The 19,129-nt window shown below is 42.5% G+C and overlaps 1 protein-coding gene across 3 annotated transcripts in view; it reads right to left on the bottom strand.

Annotated features, from left to right (window-relative positions):
• dock2 (dedicator of cytokinesis 2) overlaps positions 1 to 19,129 on the bottom strand; it is a 97,382-nt gene that overhangs the window by 49,739 nt on the left and 28,514 nt on the right. For all 3 annotated transcript variants that reach the window (XM_086314775.1, XM_086314792.1, XM_086314781.1), the window contains exon 25: positions 4,573 to 4,715. In XM_086314775.1, coding sequence (XP_086170901.1) covers positions 4,573 to 4,715 — 143 coding nt within the window. The remainder of the gene's footprint in view (positions 1 to 4,572; positions 4,716 to 19,129) is intronic.

Raw genomic sequence — 19,129 nt, forward strand, 5'->3', positions numbered from 1 at the left:
AGAATTAAACAAAGGGGATAAAATGTTTTTAAGAGTTGATCTCTGTGCCCAGACCTGTTCAGGTCAGATGCCTGTTTAAACCTTAGAGAAAGTCTGCAGGTTTAAAGAACAAAAAGCTCAAAGCCTAAATATTAAACTGACTCGATTCAAAGTGTCACAGTAATGTCAGCTCTCCTTTAATTGGTCTTGTTCCTATTTTATTCAGTGGACTAACTGCAGCTGGACTTGCAGGGTCATTTCTGACCTTGAAAAATAATATTACTTAACTTAAACACAGCCTTACATCTATACATCTATACATATTATCATAAAAGCACTTCAGATAGCACAAATTATTCAACTCTCAGTGTACATTTTACTTTATATACACTTCATGAAATATATACATTCTGGAGGGTGATTTTTAATGATGAGTGCAAAAAAAAATGAAGTAGCAAAAACTGCAGTGCAACTCGAGGGTTTCTCTAGACTCCCAGTCAAACTTTGCAGCATTAAAAAGAATATTTACAGCCTGAAAAAAACATAAAAAAATCAGTTTGGGCCTCTATGGATATTTCCTCCTTTACACCAACTCTGAGTGGGGTCATTTTTTAAAAACTCATCCACCTGGATAATTGAGTTAGGGGCGCGGTTGTGTTGATTGACAGACGTTCTTGACACAAGCAGCTGGAGTCGAATGACATTTGCTAAGTCTCATTCACTAGTTCACGTGTGTGTGTGTGTGTGTGTGTGTGTGTGTGTGTGTGTGTGTGTGTGTGTGTGTGTGTGTGTGTATGCGTGTATGCGTGTATAGCTTGCTGTACTTTCCAGATTCTCCCATAAGCTTGCTTATGGGAGAGTGAAACTATGCCCATCTATTACTGTGTACAGAAAAAAAACCTTCAGACTGCAAGTTAAGAGAAATGCATACCAAACAGGAAAAAGGCATCTCTTGAAAGCATATATGTATATGTAAAATATCTAATCTCATTATGGATCCAGTGCATGTGCACAGGGAAAAAAGAAAAACAGGGACACACACAAGCACACTCTGCCACAGTAAAGGCGGTCAATGGACGCTGACTCAGACTTGCCTGGGGGTAGTAACTCACCAATGAAGCATCGGCTACATTCAGACACACCTTAGTACTAATACTGCAGGGTGCATCTGTGTGTGTGTGTGTTTTTAAGCCCTTGTTAGTCCCAGTGTGTGTGTCAGTTTGTTTGTGTACGTGTGTGTTTATTTTGTGTGTATATTCCTGTATGAGGCGTTCAGCAATGCATGAAAAGAAGAGGGAGGGTACAAAAATAACAGAGGGAGGGTACAAAAATAACAGAGGAAGGTAAAAAAATTAAATAAGTCAGCTTCAAAGTTTTATCAGTGCAGCTGTGTGCATGTGCAATGGCCTGATGGCAGCAGGGTCTGATGAGAATCAGGTAGATATGATTGTATCACATGAAATGCGCTGACTCACAGCCAGAGGACATAGACAAAATAAACAACTGTCTAAATGTGTGTATGTCATCTTGCATACTATTTCCATCTACCTCACACACACTCATATAGTAAAACTGAGGCACAGCTGTGGATCCTAAATAAGCTTAAATCTTTTTAGCTCACTGTAGGTATTTTGGTCCCCTGGAAAGGGTTTCTCAGAACAGGAAGCTGAAAGATGAGAGTCACAAATGCTCCTTTCTTCTTCTAAAGTTTCATTTCTGTTTATCTCCAACTGTAGCCAGCTGGTTTATCTTCTCCCCGAGCAACTAGATATAAACTGAAAACACTGATTTGCCGTTATAGAACAGAAAAAAGCAACATTATCATATACAAAAGTTACTTGTGAATACATTCAATGCAAACTCTTCCAGAGATATGAGCATATGTCTATAGTGACATCTTCTCTTCTATCTCCACTCCTCAACCTGTATTTCTCCCCCTCTCTTTGGTTCGAAGACATCTGTTGTGTGACAATTTAATCAGGTACCACCCAGAGCGAGGAAGACAGAAGGGTGAAAAACAAAGGAGACAAGGAGCAGAAAAGTAGAGAGGAGGCAAAACTCATCTCCTATCACCTCTTCCTCCTCTACTTCTGTTGTTTTTCTTAGATCTTGCACCTGTTTTCTGTCTCCCATGACTATTTTTTCATTGTAAAACACGGTTGACACATTATCTATGAAATCACTGTGTGTTTAGTTGTTAATCCTCTGTTTTCATATTGTTTGTTCAGCCTCTCTGCATGCCCATAAACAGTGCTCAGCCTCAAACAATAACGTCATTCTATAGCAAACTTTTTTGTCCTTGTGTAGTTTGATGGAAAAACGCTATGAGGCTGTGCGTCACTGGTTTTGTGATCCAGACAAGACCGAATTTCAACTTGTGATGTCCTTTCAACACTCTGTCACCACCTGCATTTGTTTTCATATCTCAACCACCGCAAATTCATCTCATCAAATTCACTCCACTCCACTTCATTCATTAACTTGCTCTCTTCTCTCACTATCTGTCTTCCACTGGCACATGCTTCATTAGCTCATCCAAATAAATAGAGCCAAAAAAGGCATACCTTCACTTCAAAGACTCGGCATGCTGTCAACAACTTGCAGAAGCAATTAAAAAGCCTTGAGCTAGATGCTGGTGATCTATTTGTTTTACATTTATGTATGTGTGTGTGCGTCTGCGTGTTTATACAGTATTAAGTGTTAAACTAAAGAGCTAACTGCATTTTGTTTCAACATACAAACATGCAGCAACACGTGCGAACCAAAATCAAATAAATTCTAATTGGTCAAGGCTAGGGATGGGTACCGGTGTCCGGTGCCATGATGGCACCGATTCTGACATAAACGGTAGTAACCAGACCGAAAAGCAGCGCACATTTCGGTGCTTTATTTCGGTGCTTTTTTTTCCTGAGCTGTGATACACTTCTAGCCAATCATTTTACGTTTCCGAGGATAGTAGGCGGGGCTAGGTACGTACGTTCTTTTATGCAGAGCTACAGATTAAAAATGCCCAAAGTGAAGCGGTCAACAGTCTGGCTGTACTTCACAGCAAAAGATGCAAACTCAGCAGCCTGCAACAAGTGCTTTAAGCTGATACTGTCAAAGGAGGTAACACCTCAAATCCGATGAAACACCTGGCGACGCATAGCGTTTTTTTTTTCAAAAACCAAGAAATGCGCTGTATTTGATAGCTTGCTGCGAGACCTCACACCGAGCGCATCTACTGCGGTGTGGTGCCTGTTATCGGACCCGGAGTTAGCAACATACCCAAAAACACGAAGAGGAGAGTCCTGCCTCCTAGCCCTGCCAGTGTAGCAGAAATGATGATGGCAGCAGCAGCCGTTCTTCTCTGCGTGAGTAGCTTAATGTTGTTCGTGTAATTTACGTTGAGTAGGCTAACCACGTTATTACATTAATGCATGTAAGGTGAACTAGCAAACATCATCATAGCTACATGCGGCTGTCTTCTTGTTTGATGGCAGATACTCCCTTCACCCTGGCCAAAAAGGCTAAAATGACCAAAGAAAAAGAGGGAAACAGCTGAACATGAGAGGTTTTTGGACAAAGTTTGTGTTTTTTCCATTGTTTAAGCACTGCTTCCAGCCAAGAGTGATACCATATATGCCCCATAGCTGCAGAAAAGGCTAACATTGTTATCTTTTTACAAAAAACAGCTGAACATGAGAGGTTTTTGGACCAATTTTGTGTTCTCCATTCTTTAAGCACCGGTTTGAGCACCGTTTAAGCACCGGCACCGTTTCAAAAGTACCGATTTGGCACCGGTATCGGATAAAACCTAAACGATACCCATCCCTAGTCAAGGCTAGCTTCATTACATGAGAGGATGGCTGGAGACAAAACAGCTTATGGTTTTTCTGTAGATTCAACTGGGATGAAACAGAGCTCCGGGCTAGTTTCAATTTATCCAATTAGCGAGGAGATCCAGTAAAAAGAGACAAAGGAAATTTCATCTAATCTGTGGACTGGATCATTTTTACACTCACATTTCTGCAAAGATGATGGAGGTAAGATAGACGAATTTTCCGACAAAATGATACCCCGTAGGTTCAGTGTCTCATCAGATTCTGCTGAACTGTCTGCTTGGCCTAAAACAATCTTTACTATAAATGAAGATTGTACATTTCTGCCTGACCTTTCACCATTCGATATATGTTTATTGTCTCTACATAAACTCTGGAGTTATTGATGGTTCCAAAGATTAGGTCAAGTCACTTGAGTGAAATTAGGATCTGATTTTTGTTTCCCACTGACATTTGATTGTATCTGTGGGAAACTGGGACTGCTGTTATGAAGGGTAAATATTGCTACAGCATATTTGCTACAATTACACAGAAATCATCAAAATGAAAGAAACAAGAAAACAGGGAAGCGAGTGGCAACGTAGAGAGATTGGACAGAAAAAGCTCTGTAATGGCTTGTGGCTGTGGGACTTGGCTGTATACGAAGTCACACAGAACAACAAGTGTGGGAAAAGACCAGCTGCATAAAGATTAAATTAACTGTACCCTTAATCCTCTCCACAAATGAGAGATGAGATCAGTGTTTTATATAAATGGTTGCGTTGTGTCTCACCACATTGTTCCTGCTGAGGACTTCGAGGATGTTGTTGAGGAGCTCCAAACTGTTTGTCCTCTCATTGTGTGGGCCGTCAGCCATTGTGACCAGTGCCCCACTCAGCTCCCGCAACATCAGGGGTAACAACACATCACGGCATTCTGTAGGAACAAAAGGCAAAGAGTATAAGTAAGAGCACAACACTAAACACGGTGGCCAAAGACAGATAGTTTAAAGCAACAGAAAACATAAAGGAAAATCAGCATAATGCAGGATATGGCAGGAAGATTGTTAAAAATTTAGTCCTTTGGAGTTTTAAACTGTTTACATTTATATATATCAAAAGACAGACCATAAAAATTTACTTCAGTGTTATTCCTCTCTGAAAAACCAATCAAACACCTGTGGAGACTGCTGCAGCCACACAGCAATGAGTAATGATGCCACTGGACCATGGAGAAGAAATTCAAACCTCACCCCAGACTGAACAGTGGAGTGATATCAATCAAGTGTCGATTTACAGTTCAGTGCACTGCTTTGTTAGATACAGTCAACACATCAGTCACCGAACTATTATTTTCTCTTTCCCATTTTTCTGACGAATCCAAATCTTTGATTCCAAATACAATGGAATGAATTAAACACATTAAATTTACCAACATTTGAGCAGCAAGAGCATTAAAAACAGTCACTAGTCTTATAACAGTATGCACTCACATCTGTGCCTAATCATACATCTCTCGCAGCTCTTCTCTGGCAGTTGTTCAAAGTCATTTTGGGATTTATAGGGAACTACAAAAGTAGCAATGTATTGCAGTAGAAAGTGAAGCAAAAAGAAATGTGAATAAATAAAACAAGTTTTTACTACACTTAACAAAGCAGTAAACAACACATTTTCTTGAAATCTATTAGTCTAAGATTATTCAAGGATGCAATTTGTCAGTAAACTTGGTGGGTAGTTGTCCTGCTAGAAAATACAAATTTTCTGCCTTTTGATGTTTTAATGGTGAGGCCGAAGGCAGGACCAAGAATGCTGTAACAGATAAATACAAGTACTGACTATTAAAGGATCAAACCAGTTATTTCCCATGAGCAACCAGCCACATTTTTCTATCAGGATTACACAGAAACTAAAAGATCAACTTTCTTGAAACCTGACAGAAAGAAAGAAGAAAGGCCAAAGTGTGAAGACATGAAATTCTACTGTGGATTTGGACCATGTTCTTTACAGACTTCACAGCCTGTTTTAGACTAATAGAAGACAGACTTTAAAATGTCATTCCAGCTTTTCAATGAATTTGCAAAGATTTTACTGAATTAAATAGTAAGGTGATTCACCTTAAAATTCATTGCTATGCCTCGGAAAACTTGCTTTTACTACACACAGGTATGCAGATAAGAACCTTGTATGGAAATATATGGTCGACATTCAACTTCTTTTAAGTTCTCAGAGCTGCTATTGTGGAGTGCCTAGAGACCAACTGTAGCATTAAGCCTTTGTATTGTCAAGGGTGAAGCAACAGGAAAATGAACTTAATTTGGGATTTTCCCACTGTGAGCCAATGTTGCTGAACCTTGGCATTTAGTACCTAAATGAAGAAGTTCTGTAGCCTGAGCCTGACTTCACCATATGAATGACAGACCTAAAATTATTTAGAGGTCATGAGGCAAGTTTACCTGAATTAATTTGAAAAAGCAAAAAAAAAAAACAACCCAACTTTTATTATGCAAAAGCTATGAGGAGGAAGTAATGAGTCTCAAGTTCCTAAGTTGAATTTGATAGTGTACCAAAGTGAACTAAAACCAATGATCCCTTCACAGGTATGAAAAAAGAACCATTTCCATTAATAATGAAATCCATCCATCCATTTTATTAACTGCTTATTCTGCATAGGGTCACGAGGGGGGCTGATCCTATCTCAGCTGACAAAGGGCAAAAAGCAATAGTTAAGGTGATAATGAAATGCCTGTCCATAATAGAAGCTGGACCCACACAGGTCATCAGCAGAAATGTCTGGAAAGGTTCCTCTAAGGAAGGCATCCTTCAGGAATTCACCTCTAATACTTTTTGAAGCCAGTAAAAGTTAGGCAAACCACCTTGTAGTCAGAGTTAAATAAATGTTTAACCATTAATTGCCGGTATTTAAGAAAACTGCCACCCTACTGGAATCTAACATTAACTGATCCTATCTATTTTTCTGCTTAAATACTTTGACCTCACCCTTTCTTGTCTTTTCTGCATCCATCCTTTTGCCCCCCCACCACCTCCACTCCATCCCTCTCTTTGTAGCTGCAGGTAGACAGAGCCCATTAAAAGCTCATTTGGGCTGATGCTCGTTAGTTCCATTAATAACTGAGCTAAGCCTTATAGGCCTGCTGAGTGGATCCTCATCCCAACACTCACTTTATCACACAAACATGAAGAGAGGAAGGGGAATCAAAAAGGGAAAATGCATGCGTCACCGAATGCCCTCAATGACTCAAAGATGGAGGGAGGAGACTCCAGCCAAGAGTATTGTTGCTGTGCATCACTATATTCGAATGTGCCAAGACATTTAATATTTAAATCAGTGAATATGTAAAAATATCTGAACAAATAGATTTAATTTTTGAATCTGAAAGGAGATCTGCAGCTGTGTAAAGCATTTAATGAATAAATGAATAACATTTGCACAAATAATTTCCAGTTTGTGAGTGCATTAAGACAATCTGCATATAGGTTTGGAGATGCAGAGCAGAGTTTTGCAGTTACAAATCAGTCTGTTTGTGGCTAAAAGAAAAAGAAAAGAAAAAGCTTGTGTCAAAAAAATGAAACAGGATGGCCTAACGGCTTGTGTTGGCTTTTAGAAAGGTGGAGGATGGTGGTTTAGATTCTGTGAGCATTGCATTTTAGCAACCCTGCTAAATCTGTTTAATCCATCAAAGCAGAAACTCATCATCTTTGTCCTTTCAGACAGCGAAAACAATGAGTTGTGTTTTATAGCAGAAAGGTTGTGTGATCTGGCTTGGGAATTAATCCATCTGCCTTCTGGCTTGGATCTAACATTAAACCAGTGGACCTGTGCACTTTACTCCCTGGTGAAATAACCCCAAAGCCACCTGCTGCTTTATTGATCTAACAAATGAACCCAGTTGATATTTTGGGTGAAACATGTTCTCAGGAGAGAACGTGAAATGGCGAGAAGATGAGGTGGGAGGCGTTCATAGAGTAACCTGTGTTGCATTACTTTGACATGTCCCATTATGGAAACACAACCAACACAGCAAGTTTTGAGGCGTAAGCCAACCCTGACCCAGTGCTGTGAAGGACAAAGGAAGTGACTAACTCGACTTAGAGCACACTGAGTAGTTTTGTATAGTATGCTGGCTTTTTATTTGTACATTATATATTTTTGTTAATTTTTCTAATACATCTGTAATTTATTCTGTTCTAAATAATTAATTAACCTGGCCCTTGTGCTGCAGTAATTTACCCAGAATTTGAGCAGTGTGTAACTAATAAAGTCTATCTCTGTTTAAATAACCTACTTGTAGCTAAAAAAAGATGGTGCAGTGATTAATACTGTCACACAGGAGAAAGGTTCTGGGTTCAAATCTTGGAGTTTGCATGCTCTCCCTGTGGTTGCCTGGGGTTTGTCTGGGTTGTCTGGTTTCCTCTCAAAGTCCAAAGACATGCAATGCATGCTCGGTTAACTGTTGAATCCAAGTTAACAGTCTTGGATGTAATGTGATGTGATGTAGAGAAAGTGGTAAGTGTTGTTTTTAGTGTAGAGTGCTTGGATTGCATCTATTATTATAGGATATACTGTACAATATAAAGTGCCTAGGGGCGACTGTTGTTGTGTTTTGGCGCTATATAAATAAAAATGAATTGTATTGAATTGAACTGAATTGAATTGAACTGAGTGGCCAATAATAACATAAAAGCACTGCACAGTCCATTTTCAGTGTAGTTTAAAGCAAATACAAAAGCTGGAAAAAAGGAGAAGAAAAAAAGGAGTAAAAGTCAGGCTGAAAAGCTTCAAAAATGTGAAAAAGTTAGACTGAAAATCACTATTCTTAAGTTCAGTTCAGTCTATAACTACTACTACTACTAAGCACTTGTGAACGTCTTAAGTTCTGTATATAACACTTTATATTCAGCCAAGTATTTTAAAATTTACCCCCAGCTGAAAAGAAATATAGCCTTTTGAAATAAGATGGTTCTTTTTGATACACCCTGAACAAAATCTGCAAAACCTATGCTGAGCTCGTGTATGTAGAGCCATTTCAGTCAGCAGCTATGTCCCATCTTAAAATTCATAAAACTGATAAATAAGAGTACCATAATAGCTTGCTCTTCTGTGACATCCTTTGATAGATCTGTGAGTGACAATTGTCTGTTTTTATTTTACTTTCTTTTCAAATCACGTATAGAACTTTTTAATGCAAGCATATAAATGAAGTACACGCTGCCTTAGTTATGGTCCTTCAGACTGTGTGCCTGATAGTCTTCAATCACCGATGCAGAGCAGTGCCTTTAACTTTGCAGGTATTTCTTTTTTACCTTGCTTGGCCTGGAATAACATCAGGAATGTTAATATCTGCTGCCTCTGTCTGAACAGCAGCTCTCTCAGAGACTTCTTTGAACTACATTTTGGTCCTCGGGGCCTCCAGTCTTGTAAGAACATCAGTGACCATGGGGTGCAGCTCCAGGTCTAGGCCATTCTTTAACAGGGCATTTAAAATAATGGCTATTTACTGTTAAAAAAACACTTTGTCTAGGTTTCTGACCTAACACTCTGACCCTGAAGGAAAACGTTTGTCTTCATACCTACAAAACCTTCCTTTTATGCTAATGAGGCTCAGATTGGTGGTACAATCAAGGTTCAGGTTCAAGGTTCTTTATTTGTCACATGCATAGTTATACAAGTATAACACACAGTGAAATGTAGCCTGACACGCTCCTCGACATGTGCAAAAATGGGGGGGTAGAGGAAGAACATTATATATATATATAATAGTATATACATTGGGTGAATGTGCAGTAGTAGCAGCAAGCAGGTGAATTCTGTACTTTAATATGAATAGACATCTGACTATTTTACAGAATAGACATCCATCCATCCATCCATCCATCTTCATCCGCTTTGTCCGGGGCCGGGTCGCGGGGGCAGCAGCCTAAGCAAAGAGGCCCAGACCTCCCTCTCCCCAGCCACCTCCTCCAGCTTATCCGGGGGAATACCAAGGCGTTCCCAGGCCAGCCGAGAGATATAATCTCTCCAGCGTGTCCTGGGTCTGCCCCGGGGCCTCCTCCCGGTGGGACATGCCTGGAACACCTCACCCAGGAGGCGCCCAGGGGGCATCCTTGTCAGATGCCCGAACCACCTCAGCTGGCTCCTTTCGATGTGGAGCAGCAGCTGCTCTACTCTGAGCCCCTCCCGGATGGCCGAACTTCTCACCCTATCTCTAAGGGAGAGGCCAGCCACCCTTCGGAGGAAGCTCATTTCTGCCGCTTGTATCCGCGATCTCGTTCTTTCGGTCACTACCCACAGCTCGTGGCCATAGGTGAGGGTAGGGACGTAGATCGACCGGTAAATTGAGAGCTTCACTTTTACACTCAGCTCCCTCTTCACCACGACGGACCGGTGCAGCGTCCGCATTATTGCAGCTGCAGCCCCAATCCGTCTGTCGATCTCCGGCTCCCTTCTCCCATCACTCGCGAACAAGACCCCGAGATACTTGAACTCCTCCACTTGGGGCAGGAACTCATCCCCGACCCGGAGTGGGCACTCCACCCTTTTCCGGCTGAGAACCATGGCCTCAGATTTGGAGGTGCTGATCCTCATTCCCGCTGCTTCACACTCGGCTGCGAACCGTTCCAGTGCGAGCTGGAGGCCCTCACTCGATGAAGCCAACAGAACCACATCATCTGCAAAGATCAGAGATGAGATTCTGAGGCCACCAAAGCGAAAGCCCTCCGCCACTTGGCTGCGCCTAGAAATCCTGTCCATAAAAATTATGAACAGAACCGGAGACAAAGGGCAGCCCTGGCGGAGCCCATCACCCACCAGGAACGAGTCCGACTTATTGCCGGCAATGCGAACCAAGCTCTTGCAACGGTTGTATAGGGATCGAATGGCCCGTAGCAATGGGCCAGACACCCCATACTCCCGCAACACCTCCCACAGGACACCCCGAGGGACACGGTCGAATGCCTTCTCCAAGTCCACAAAACACATGTAGACTGGTTGGGCAAACTCCCATGAACCCTCAAGTATCCTGGAGAGGATAAAGAGCTGGTCCAGTGTTCCGCGACCAGGACGAAAACCGCATTGTTCCTCCTGTATCCGAGGTTCGACTAACGGACGAACTCTCCTTTCCAGCACCCTGGCATAGACTTTCCCAGGGAGGCTGAGGAGTGTGATCCCCCTGTAGTTGGAACACACCCTCCGGTCCCCTTTCTTAAAGATGGGGACCACCACCCCGGTCTGCCAATCCACAGGTACTGCCCCTGATCTCCACGCAACATTGCAGAGGCGTGTCAACCAGGACAGCCCTACAACGTCCAGAGCCTTCAGGAACTCGGGGCGGACCTCATCAACACCAGGGGCTCTGCCACCAAGGAGTTGTTTAACTGCCTCAGTGACCTCGCCCCCGGAAATTGGCGGGTCATTCCCCTCATCCCCAGACTCTGCTTCCTCCTCGGAAGACGTGTCAGTGGGATTAAGGAGGTCCTCGAAGTATTCCTTCCACCGCCTGACAATTTTCTCAGTCGACGTCAGCAGCGCTCCGCCAGCACTATACACAGTGCAGGTAGAGCACCGCTTTCCCCTCCTGAGACGTCTGACGGTTTGCCAGAATCTCTTCGAGGCAGTCCGAAAGTCTTTTTCCATGGCCTCTCCGAACTCCTCCCACACCCGAGTTTTTGCTTCAGCCACTGCCCGAGCCGCATTCCGCTTGGCCTGTCGATACCTGTCGGCTGCCTCCGGAGTCCCACAGGCTAACCAAGCCCGATAGGACTCCTTCTTCAGCCTGGTGGCTCCCTTCACCTCTGGTGTCCACCATTTGGTTCGGGGATTACCACCACGGCAGGCACCAACCACCTTGCGGCCGCAGCTCAATGCAGCAGCTTCGGCAATGGAGACGCTGAACATGGTCCATTCGGACTCAATGTCCCCAGTCTCCCTCGGAATGCTGTTGAAGTTCTGCCGCAGGTGTGCGTTGAAGATCTCGCGGACTGGGGCCTCTGCTAGACGTTCCCAGCACACCCTCACTACGCGTTTAGGTGCACCAGGTCTGTCCAGCGTCTTCCCCCGCCACCTGATCCAACTCACCACCAGGTGGTGATCAGTTGACAGCTCAGCCCCTCTCTTTACCCGAGTGTCCAGAACATATGGTCGCAGATCTGCTGATACGATTACAAAATCGATCATCGACCTACGGCCTAGAGCGTCCTGGTGCCACGTGCACTTATGGACACTCTTATGTTCGAACAGGGTGTTCGTTATGGCCAAACTGTGATTAGCACAGAAGTCCAATAACAGAGCACCGCTCGGGTTCAGATCAGGGAGGCCGTTCCTCCCAATCACGCCCCTCCAGGTCTCGCTGTCGTTACCCACGTGAGCATTGAAGTCTCCCAGCAGGACAACAGAGTCTCCAGGTGGAGCACCCTCCAGCACCCCCCCCAGGGACTCTAAGAAGGCTGGGTACTCTGAACTGCCACTCGGCGCATAAGCGCAGATGACAGTCAGGACCCGTTCCCCGACCCTAAGGCGCAGGGAACAAACCCTCTCGTCCACCGGGAAAAACCCCAACGTACCGGCAGCAAGCCGAGGGGATATTAGGATACCCACCCCAGCCCGCCGCCTCTCACCAGGGGCAACTCCAGACTGAGACAGAGTCCAGCCCCTCTCCAGGAGACTGGTTCCAGAGCCCAAGCCATGTGTAGAGGTGAGCCCGACTATATCTAGCCGGTACCTCTCAACCTCACGCACTAACTCAGGCTCCTTCCCCACCAGAGAGGTGACATTCCATGTCCCTATTGCCAGTCTTGGCAGCCGGGGGTCAGTCCTCCAGGGCCTCCGCTCCTGGCCGCCACCCGGCACACAATGCACCCGACCCCTATGGCGCCTCCTGCGGGTGGTGGGCCTGCGGGAGGATGGGCCCATGTCTCCTCTTCGGGCTGTGCCCGGCCGGGCCCCATGGACTAAGGCCCGGCCACCAGACGCTCGCCCTCGGGCACCCTCCCCGGGCCTGGCTCAAGGGCGGGGCCCCGGTAACCCTATCCCGGGCAGGGTAAACTGTTCCCTCGGTGTCCTTTTCATAAGGGTCTTATGAATCGCTCTTTGTCTGGTCCCTCACCCAGGGCCAATTTGCCATGGGAGACCCTACCAGGGGGCAAAAGCCTAGACAATATAAACATATTTAAAATTAAAGGAATTTGGAATGTACATTGTGCCTTGGTTTAGAGTGTCTGGAAGAGTCCTGTCTCAGTCAATCAAATATCATGGAACATTCCTGTCTTTCTTCTAAGTTTTATTTAAGCTACCTGATATTTTTAGTGGATAAAGTTTCTTGGCAAAAAAACCCCCCAAAGGCCTCAAGAGTCTATGACTACGACTATCTTCTATTATCATTGGTCTTAGAGTACTTTTCTACCATAATACAGTTTCTAATGCAAAGTGTCTTAATTCAGTTTATTCCACTTCCACTTCTGTAGCTCTGTCACTACTGTTTGTAATCAATTAATTATAAACCAATCATCCAGTCTGTCTTGTTGCCAGCTCTGTATTTCATTTAATCAATAGAAATACAGTACTGTGCAATTCTGAGCCTTTAGGGACTGTAAGTACATCTTTACATCTTTGTAGCTATCACAATGCGTTTAACTGCTCCCAAATCCATTTTGCTGCATGACAACAACTCTAAACATATTGCCGAAGCTGATGGGAACTGTCCTCAAACACAAGAAGGACAATGAGTTCCGTAATAGATGCTATGCCTCATCTCAGCAACATGTAGTCAGTCTTGGATTACGCAATACAAAAGCATATAAGACAACCCAAACCCACAGACCAACAGCGGTGGGTTTTCTTGAAACAAACTACTTGCTACCTAAAAAACTGTGTCCATCTGGTGGAAGTAAATAAAAAAATGTTAGGAATGAGGAAGAAAAGGCAAAAGAGAAAGAGAGAGAAAAAAACGTTGATTTCGTACTGAATCAGCGAGACTACAATGACTAAAACTAACATTGGTAAATGCAACAATGCTTGCACTTTAAAAACACACCTGTTATTTTACATTCAAGTGTCCTGTATGATTTAGTCGCATGTTGTAGCCTACACTCCAACAACGTAATAAATCAATTCAGCCATGCTGTGAAAGAGAACTTTGCCAACAGGCACTGACAAACAAATGGAAATCAGGGTCTTGCGGCAAACACGGAGATGAATTTTAACTTTTTTCTAGCTTATTCATTCCTGTTTCCTGTATGATTTAGTTGCATGTTGCAAGTTGTAGCCTACAGTGCAACAATGCAATAAATCAGTTCTACCATGCTGTGGACGAGAGTCTCGCCAGCAGACACTGAAAAACAAATGGAAATCAAGGTCTTGCAGCAAACATTGACATGAATTTTAACCTTTTTCTAGCCATCACACAAACCCATACACACAGGTGCTGCAGCACGACACGCAACATATTCCAAGCACACACCAGCACAGCTTCAAGTACTCATCTATATTCAATTCAAAATTTCTATTTATTCTAGCTGTAATCTCAGACTTTCATTATTTAATACCAATGGTTGCCTGTGTGCCCAAGTGTGAATTGTCCTTTATATGTATGGTTTGGTCCTTCACCACTATTTGATGTGTACGCGCTTGAATGTCTTTGTGCCTGTGTAAAAGGGTGGTTATGTGTTCGCATTACCAAGTTCGTGAGAGCATACAAGCACCCATGCTGGCATGCCACCACACGGAAAGCAGCTTTGATGGCTCAGCAGCCAGCTCATCCTTTCTCTTTTCCATTTTTCTCATTTGACAGTCAAACACAATAAACTATCGCACATGATAATGAGATGCCGTATAAGTTTCCAAGAGGCATGTAAATCCGAGTTTCCCTTCTCCTACTCTCGATCCTCTTTTTCTTTCCTCCTCTGGTTGTTGTACTGTGCTTGCAGGAAGATAGAGCGATAGAAACGACGATAATGAGGTTTGGGGGCCCAACGACAAGTAAATCTTGCGAGCTGATAGGGGGCTGGGACGCGGCCAACTGTCTTCTCGCTTGGTGATGACTAAATGTCTCTCTCGTGTCACTATGGGTGTTTCCTCTCATCCACTCTCCCTCCATCCTTCATTTGTATTCCACCCCCCTTCATCACTTTTCTTCTACTCCGTCTTTAAACCCCATTTCGAATTTACAGCTGTACATTTCCGTTGAGCGTATTTATGCTGTGCCTGTCTGTCCACACTTCCCTGTTTTTAATTACTGCCTCAATACACTGCGTTAGTAAAATATATTTGACGTGCATGATTTAAAAAAGCTTTAAAAAAAATCTATCTCAAAATGGTTTAGTAGGACAGAATAAAAAAAAGAGGTGCTTAAGATTGCCTTGACTGTGTGAATGAGTGCTTTCCCAAAATTACAGGCCAATACGTTACAGATGATAAAGCACACTAGTGAGTGATGGTGATACACAGTGGTGAAGATGCCTGCAACTACAATTTTTTACTGTGATTTCTGCTATGAGGTTGATATAAATCACCCCAGAAAAAGTGCACAATCTCTCAGTAAAAGGGGTTTTCTTGAATATAATGACTATTCTTCAGGGTTTTCTCCAATTATACAGAACATATACACATAAAGATATCCCACTATAGCAAAAAAGCCTTATTACACCAAGTATATGTTGGTATTTGCTGATTTGTCCAAAACGAAATGGGCATTTTTGTCATGTTTACCTGAAAAACAAAAACTTGCACCAAGTACAAGGATGCCATATACCAGATATTATCATGAGTTAATGCTTTGCGTGCTGTTTTGGGTTGCTGCTTTTATTTATTTATCCCTATATTTCACACAGTCTGTTATTTTTCTCGTTCTTTCCACCTGTCTTAGTCACCCTCTATGAGTCACAGACTAATTGCCACCACTCAACTCTGCCTTCCTCCCCTGTTCCATGTTCGATGTGACTATAAAATTGACTGACCAATTACTCTCTTGGTAGCATTAGTTGCTACACCATTTTGATCAATTTAACCAAAACAGATCAATGTAGATGAAAGCCTTGTGGTCAACCACCTCACTGCTTTGACTGATGAGCAGATTTATTCCCAGTGCCCTCTAATCAGAGAGTAATACATCACAAAGCTGCTGGCTCGAGCTAAGCCTATATCTGATCTTGGTTTTTAAATCCTGCTTTGTATTTGTTCAGATTATATTATAGTTTATCCAATTTACTCAAACGTTGCAATTCTTTGTCATGGTATCTTCAATGGCATCCACTTCTGCAGTTATCACTGATGCTATACAATAGCCCACAACTTCAATAGGGATCATTCAGTCTTAAATACTCCCAGAAACCTTCGAAATTTGGAAGGTTAGCAGTAAAGTGGAAACCCAATGATTTACAATACAATACTGCTCTGTCAGGTTCTCATCTGTAGTTAACAGTAACGCATGCTCACACAATGAATTATTAGTGTTCACAGAGTGTGTCCCTCTCCTGCCCTTGTATGCATTCAGTTTCCACTGAGATTATCCCACAGAAATAAGCATCAGAATATAAATGAGGCAGAGGGAGCCCTTGAGACAGAGGCATTTCCCAAAATGATTGAACTCCTTTCATTTTGCTCCATTAAATGTCATCCATCCCTTTTTTCCATGTCTCTCATTCACAAATTACCAACCGACAGCAGCTACCTCTTTCTCTGTCATTAACCTTTTGAACCATCGACCCAAGGCTCTACAATGACCACAGCTATTCTGGGTCAGCGTGTATAACAACAGTCAAAAATGGCTTGGCAGATGGCTCCTGCTCTCAAAAAGCCCAACACACATATTTATCCACACGCAGGCCACTCCTTCAGTTTACAAATCCAGTTTACATTGCTAATTCTCTACAGGCTTGACTGTCAGTCTTCGCTGGTTGGTTGCGGGCATTATCGCATTGCATTTAAAGTAAGCCGTGACACGAGACTTAATGTGATGTAGCAAAAGCTAATTTAACGTAACGCAGCATAAAATAATGCATTAGAGCATGATACAGGAGAAGAGAAGAGAAGAGAAGAGAAGAGAAGAGAAATGCTGCAAACAAACACTTCATCTCATAAGAAGCAGAACTGAGAACAGTGCTTAGAGACAGCCTGACAGGACAGCAATATGACTATTATGTTTTTTTAATGTTAGCATGTCTTAATATATCTATGTAACTACAGATAAAGCATATGGAATCATTGGGGATTACTGGACCACCAAGCAAACGGTTTAAAAAAATCAGTGTACTCACACACCTTAAGCTGCTGTAAGCCTGTGAAATTTAAACATTTAAGCTCAAACAGCTGTTTTGATAATGAAAGAAACGCAGCTTTTTCTGGTGCATTCAAACACCGGCTCACTTGCAGGTTAATCCTGTTACGTATATCTTATATAATCTTTTCACTACTGCTTTTAAATAAGACAGAGTTGTAGCCAGATCCTTCTTGGTCCCTTGACAACTTTGTCACTCAAACCTCTCTTAGAAACCAGAAGTATGAAACCACATTCAGCTATAACTGAGGCCTAATGTGACCTGTCCTTAATGCTGATTGACAGAGAGTGTAGGAACAACTGAGATCACTCAGCACTGATTAAACCCTGACGATAATAACTGTACAGTACATCAGTCTTCCATATTCATCAAGCTCTGACATGCATCCGTTAAGTAATCACAGCAGGAGAAATATAGACACGGGTGTGAACATTGCCAACAATACTGTATAATGCATGGCAGTATAATACAAGCAATTTATATAATGAGATTCATGCCATTTGTAGAGATTGATACATTAAAATTAAAGAATGTATCATTTTAGGCACCATAGCACAGACAGCTTTCTGAGTTTTTGCACTATGGGTTATTTTTACACCCAGCTGTAACTGTTCTTCGCAGATGGCCATTACACTCAAATATATGGGCTTAATTTAATCTGTTTAATATATACTACAATATGAATGACATAACTTGTTTCAAGCTGTGCAGACAGAAGATGGAGAAAGCTGGAGAAATGAAGGTTTGGCTGAGAAAAAACGTGAAGGTTAGTGGACGGAATAAAGGACTTTGACCAGCTTTGGGAAATGAGTGGGCAAACAAAATGACAGGCTCATCCCCCTGTCCCTCTGCTCTTTGCTCTCCCTGATCTCTCATTGTTTTTTTTTCCTTTATCAGTGCTGATGCTCTCAATCTGTCACAGCGATTGCCTCATGGCATAATAATTTGACTAAACTGAGCCATAATGCGCCTTGTAAATTTAATTTTGTCTCAAAACCAGATTAACCCATATGACAGGATGCACATGTCTATCTATGCGCGTCTGCCAGCACGGGTATGTGCGCATTGTGCATGTTTGTGTGTGGATACACTATGTGCTTGCCAAGACCCTTAATCCCAGGAGCGTATGCTGAATAAATCAGGAGTATTTCTGAGTGGGAGAAAAAAAATCCCTATCCCTTCAAACACTGCCCATAGATTCAAAGAGTTAAGCACACATGGACAGACAACATCAGCAAGTTGAACACAATCGCACAACTAGATCTAGGACTGGAGAAAAATTAATACATGTGACCATCTGACTGGTCTTCATCATAAATAATGCACTCTGCTGGATGCTTTACTTCTGCATTTAGCAGAATAAGTGCAGAATACAAAAACAGTGCATAAAAGTATTTTAAGTATTTCAGTATGGTAGTTAAAAACTACTAGACTTAGAGCAAAAAGTAATGAAATGTTTGATCAATTGTTTCTCTGTTATAACAATGATTCTTCTACTTGTGTAAAGCTTGTGTTTTTTCCATGAAGTGCTCCCACGTTTGTAAGAAGAATCCATTTGTGGGTTGAACAGCAGAGTAGAGTATGTAGGTTGTGCCAATGATAAACTTGCCAAATCTTCCTTGCCAATGCCAAACAGCTTATTCTGTGACCAACACAAGCGCATTGGCTGACTTGCGACAGATGAAGAATGGGATACCATCCCACTGCAGTGTGCACTGGTGACCAGCATGATGGAGAGGTGCCAGGCTGTTGTTACCATCTATGCTTCTTCCAAGTGCTATTGGGGTCCCCCGTTTGTTAAATTAATAAACTGTTACATTTTCAATATTGTTTCTTCAGACTTCAATCATCCGACTGAATAAACAACACCAAACAAGAGTCCTGTTTGGTGGGTCTGCTGCTCAACCCACAAATGCATTTTTCTTACCAGTGTGGGACCATTTAAGGGAAAATAAACAACAGTATAAGACTTATTATCAAGAAACATTTTACAGCAAATAAATAATTGACCAAACACAAATTTCCTTTCTTTTTGTGCTAAATTTAAAGCATACTTGCATTCCA

Source organism: Aulonocara sp. 'chitande type north' Nkhata Bay, linkage group LG2 (assembly GCF_057382095.1).
Source record: "Aulonocara sp. 'chitande type north' Nkhata Bay isolate Kocher_YH1m ecotype deep benthic linkage group LG2, A_spYH_male_GT1.1, whole genome shotgun sequence".
NCBI lineage: Eukaryota > Metazoa > Chordata > Actinopteri > Cichliformes > Cichlidae > Aulonocara > Aulonocara sp. 'chitande type north' Nkhata Bay.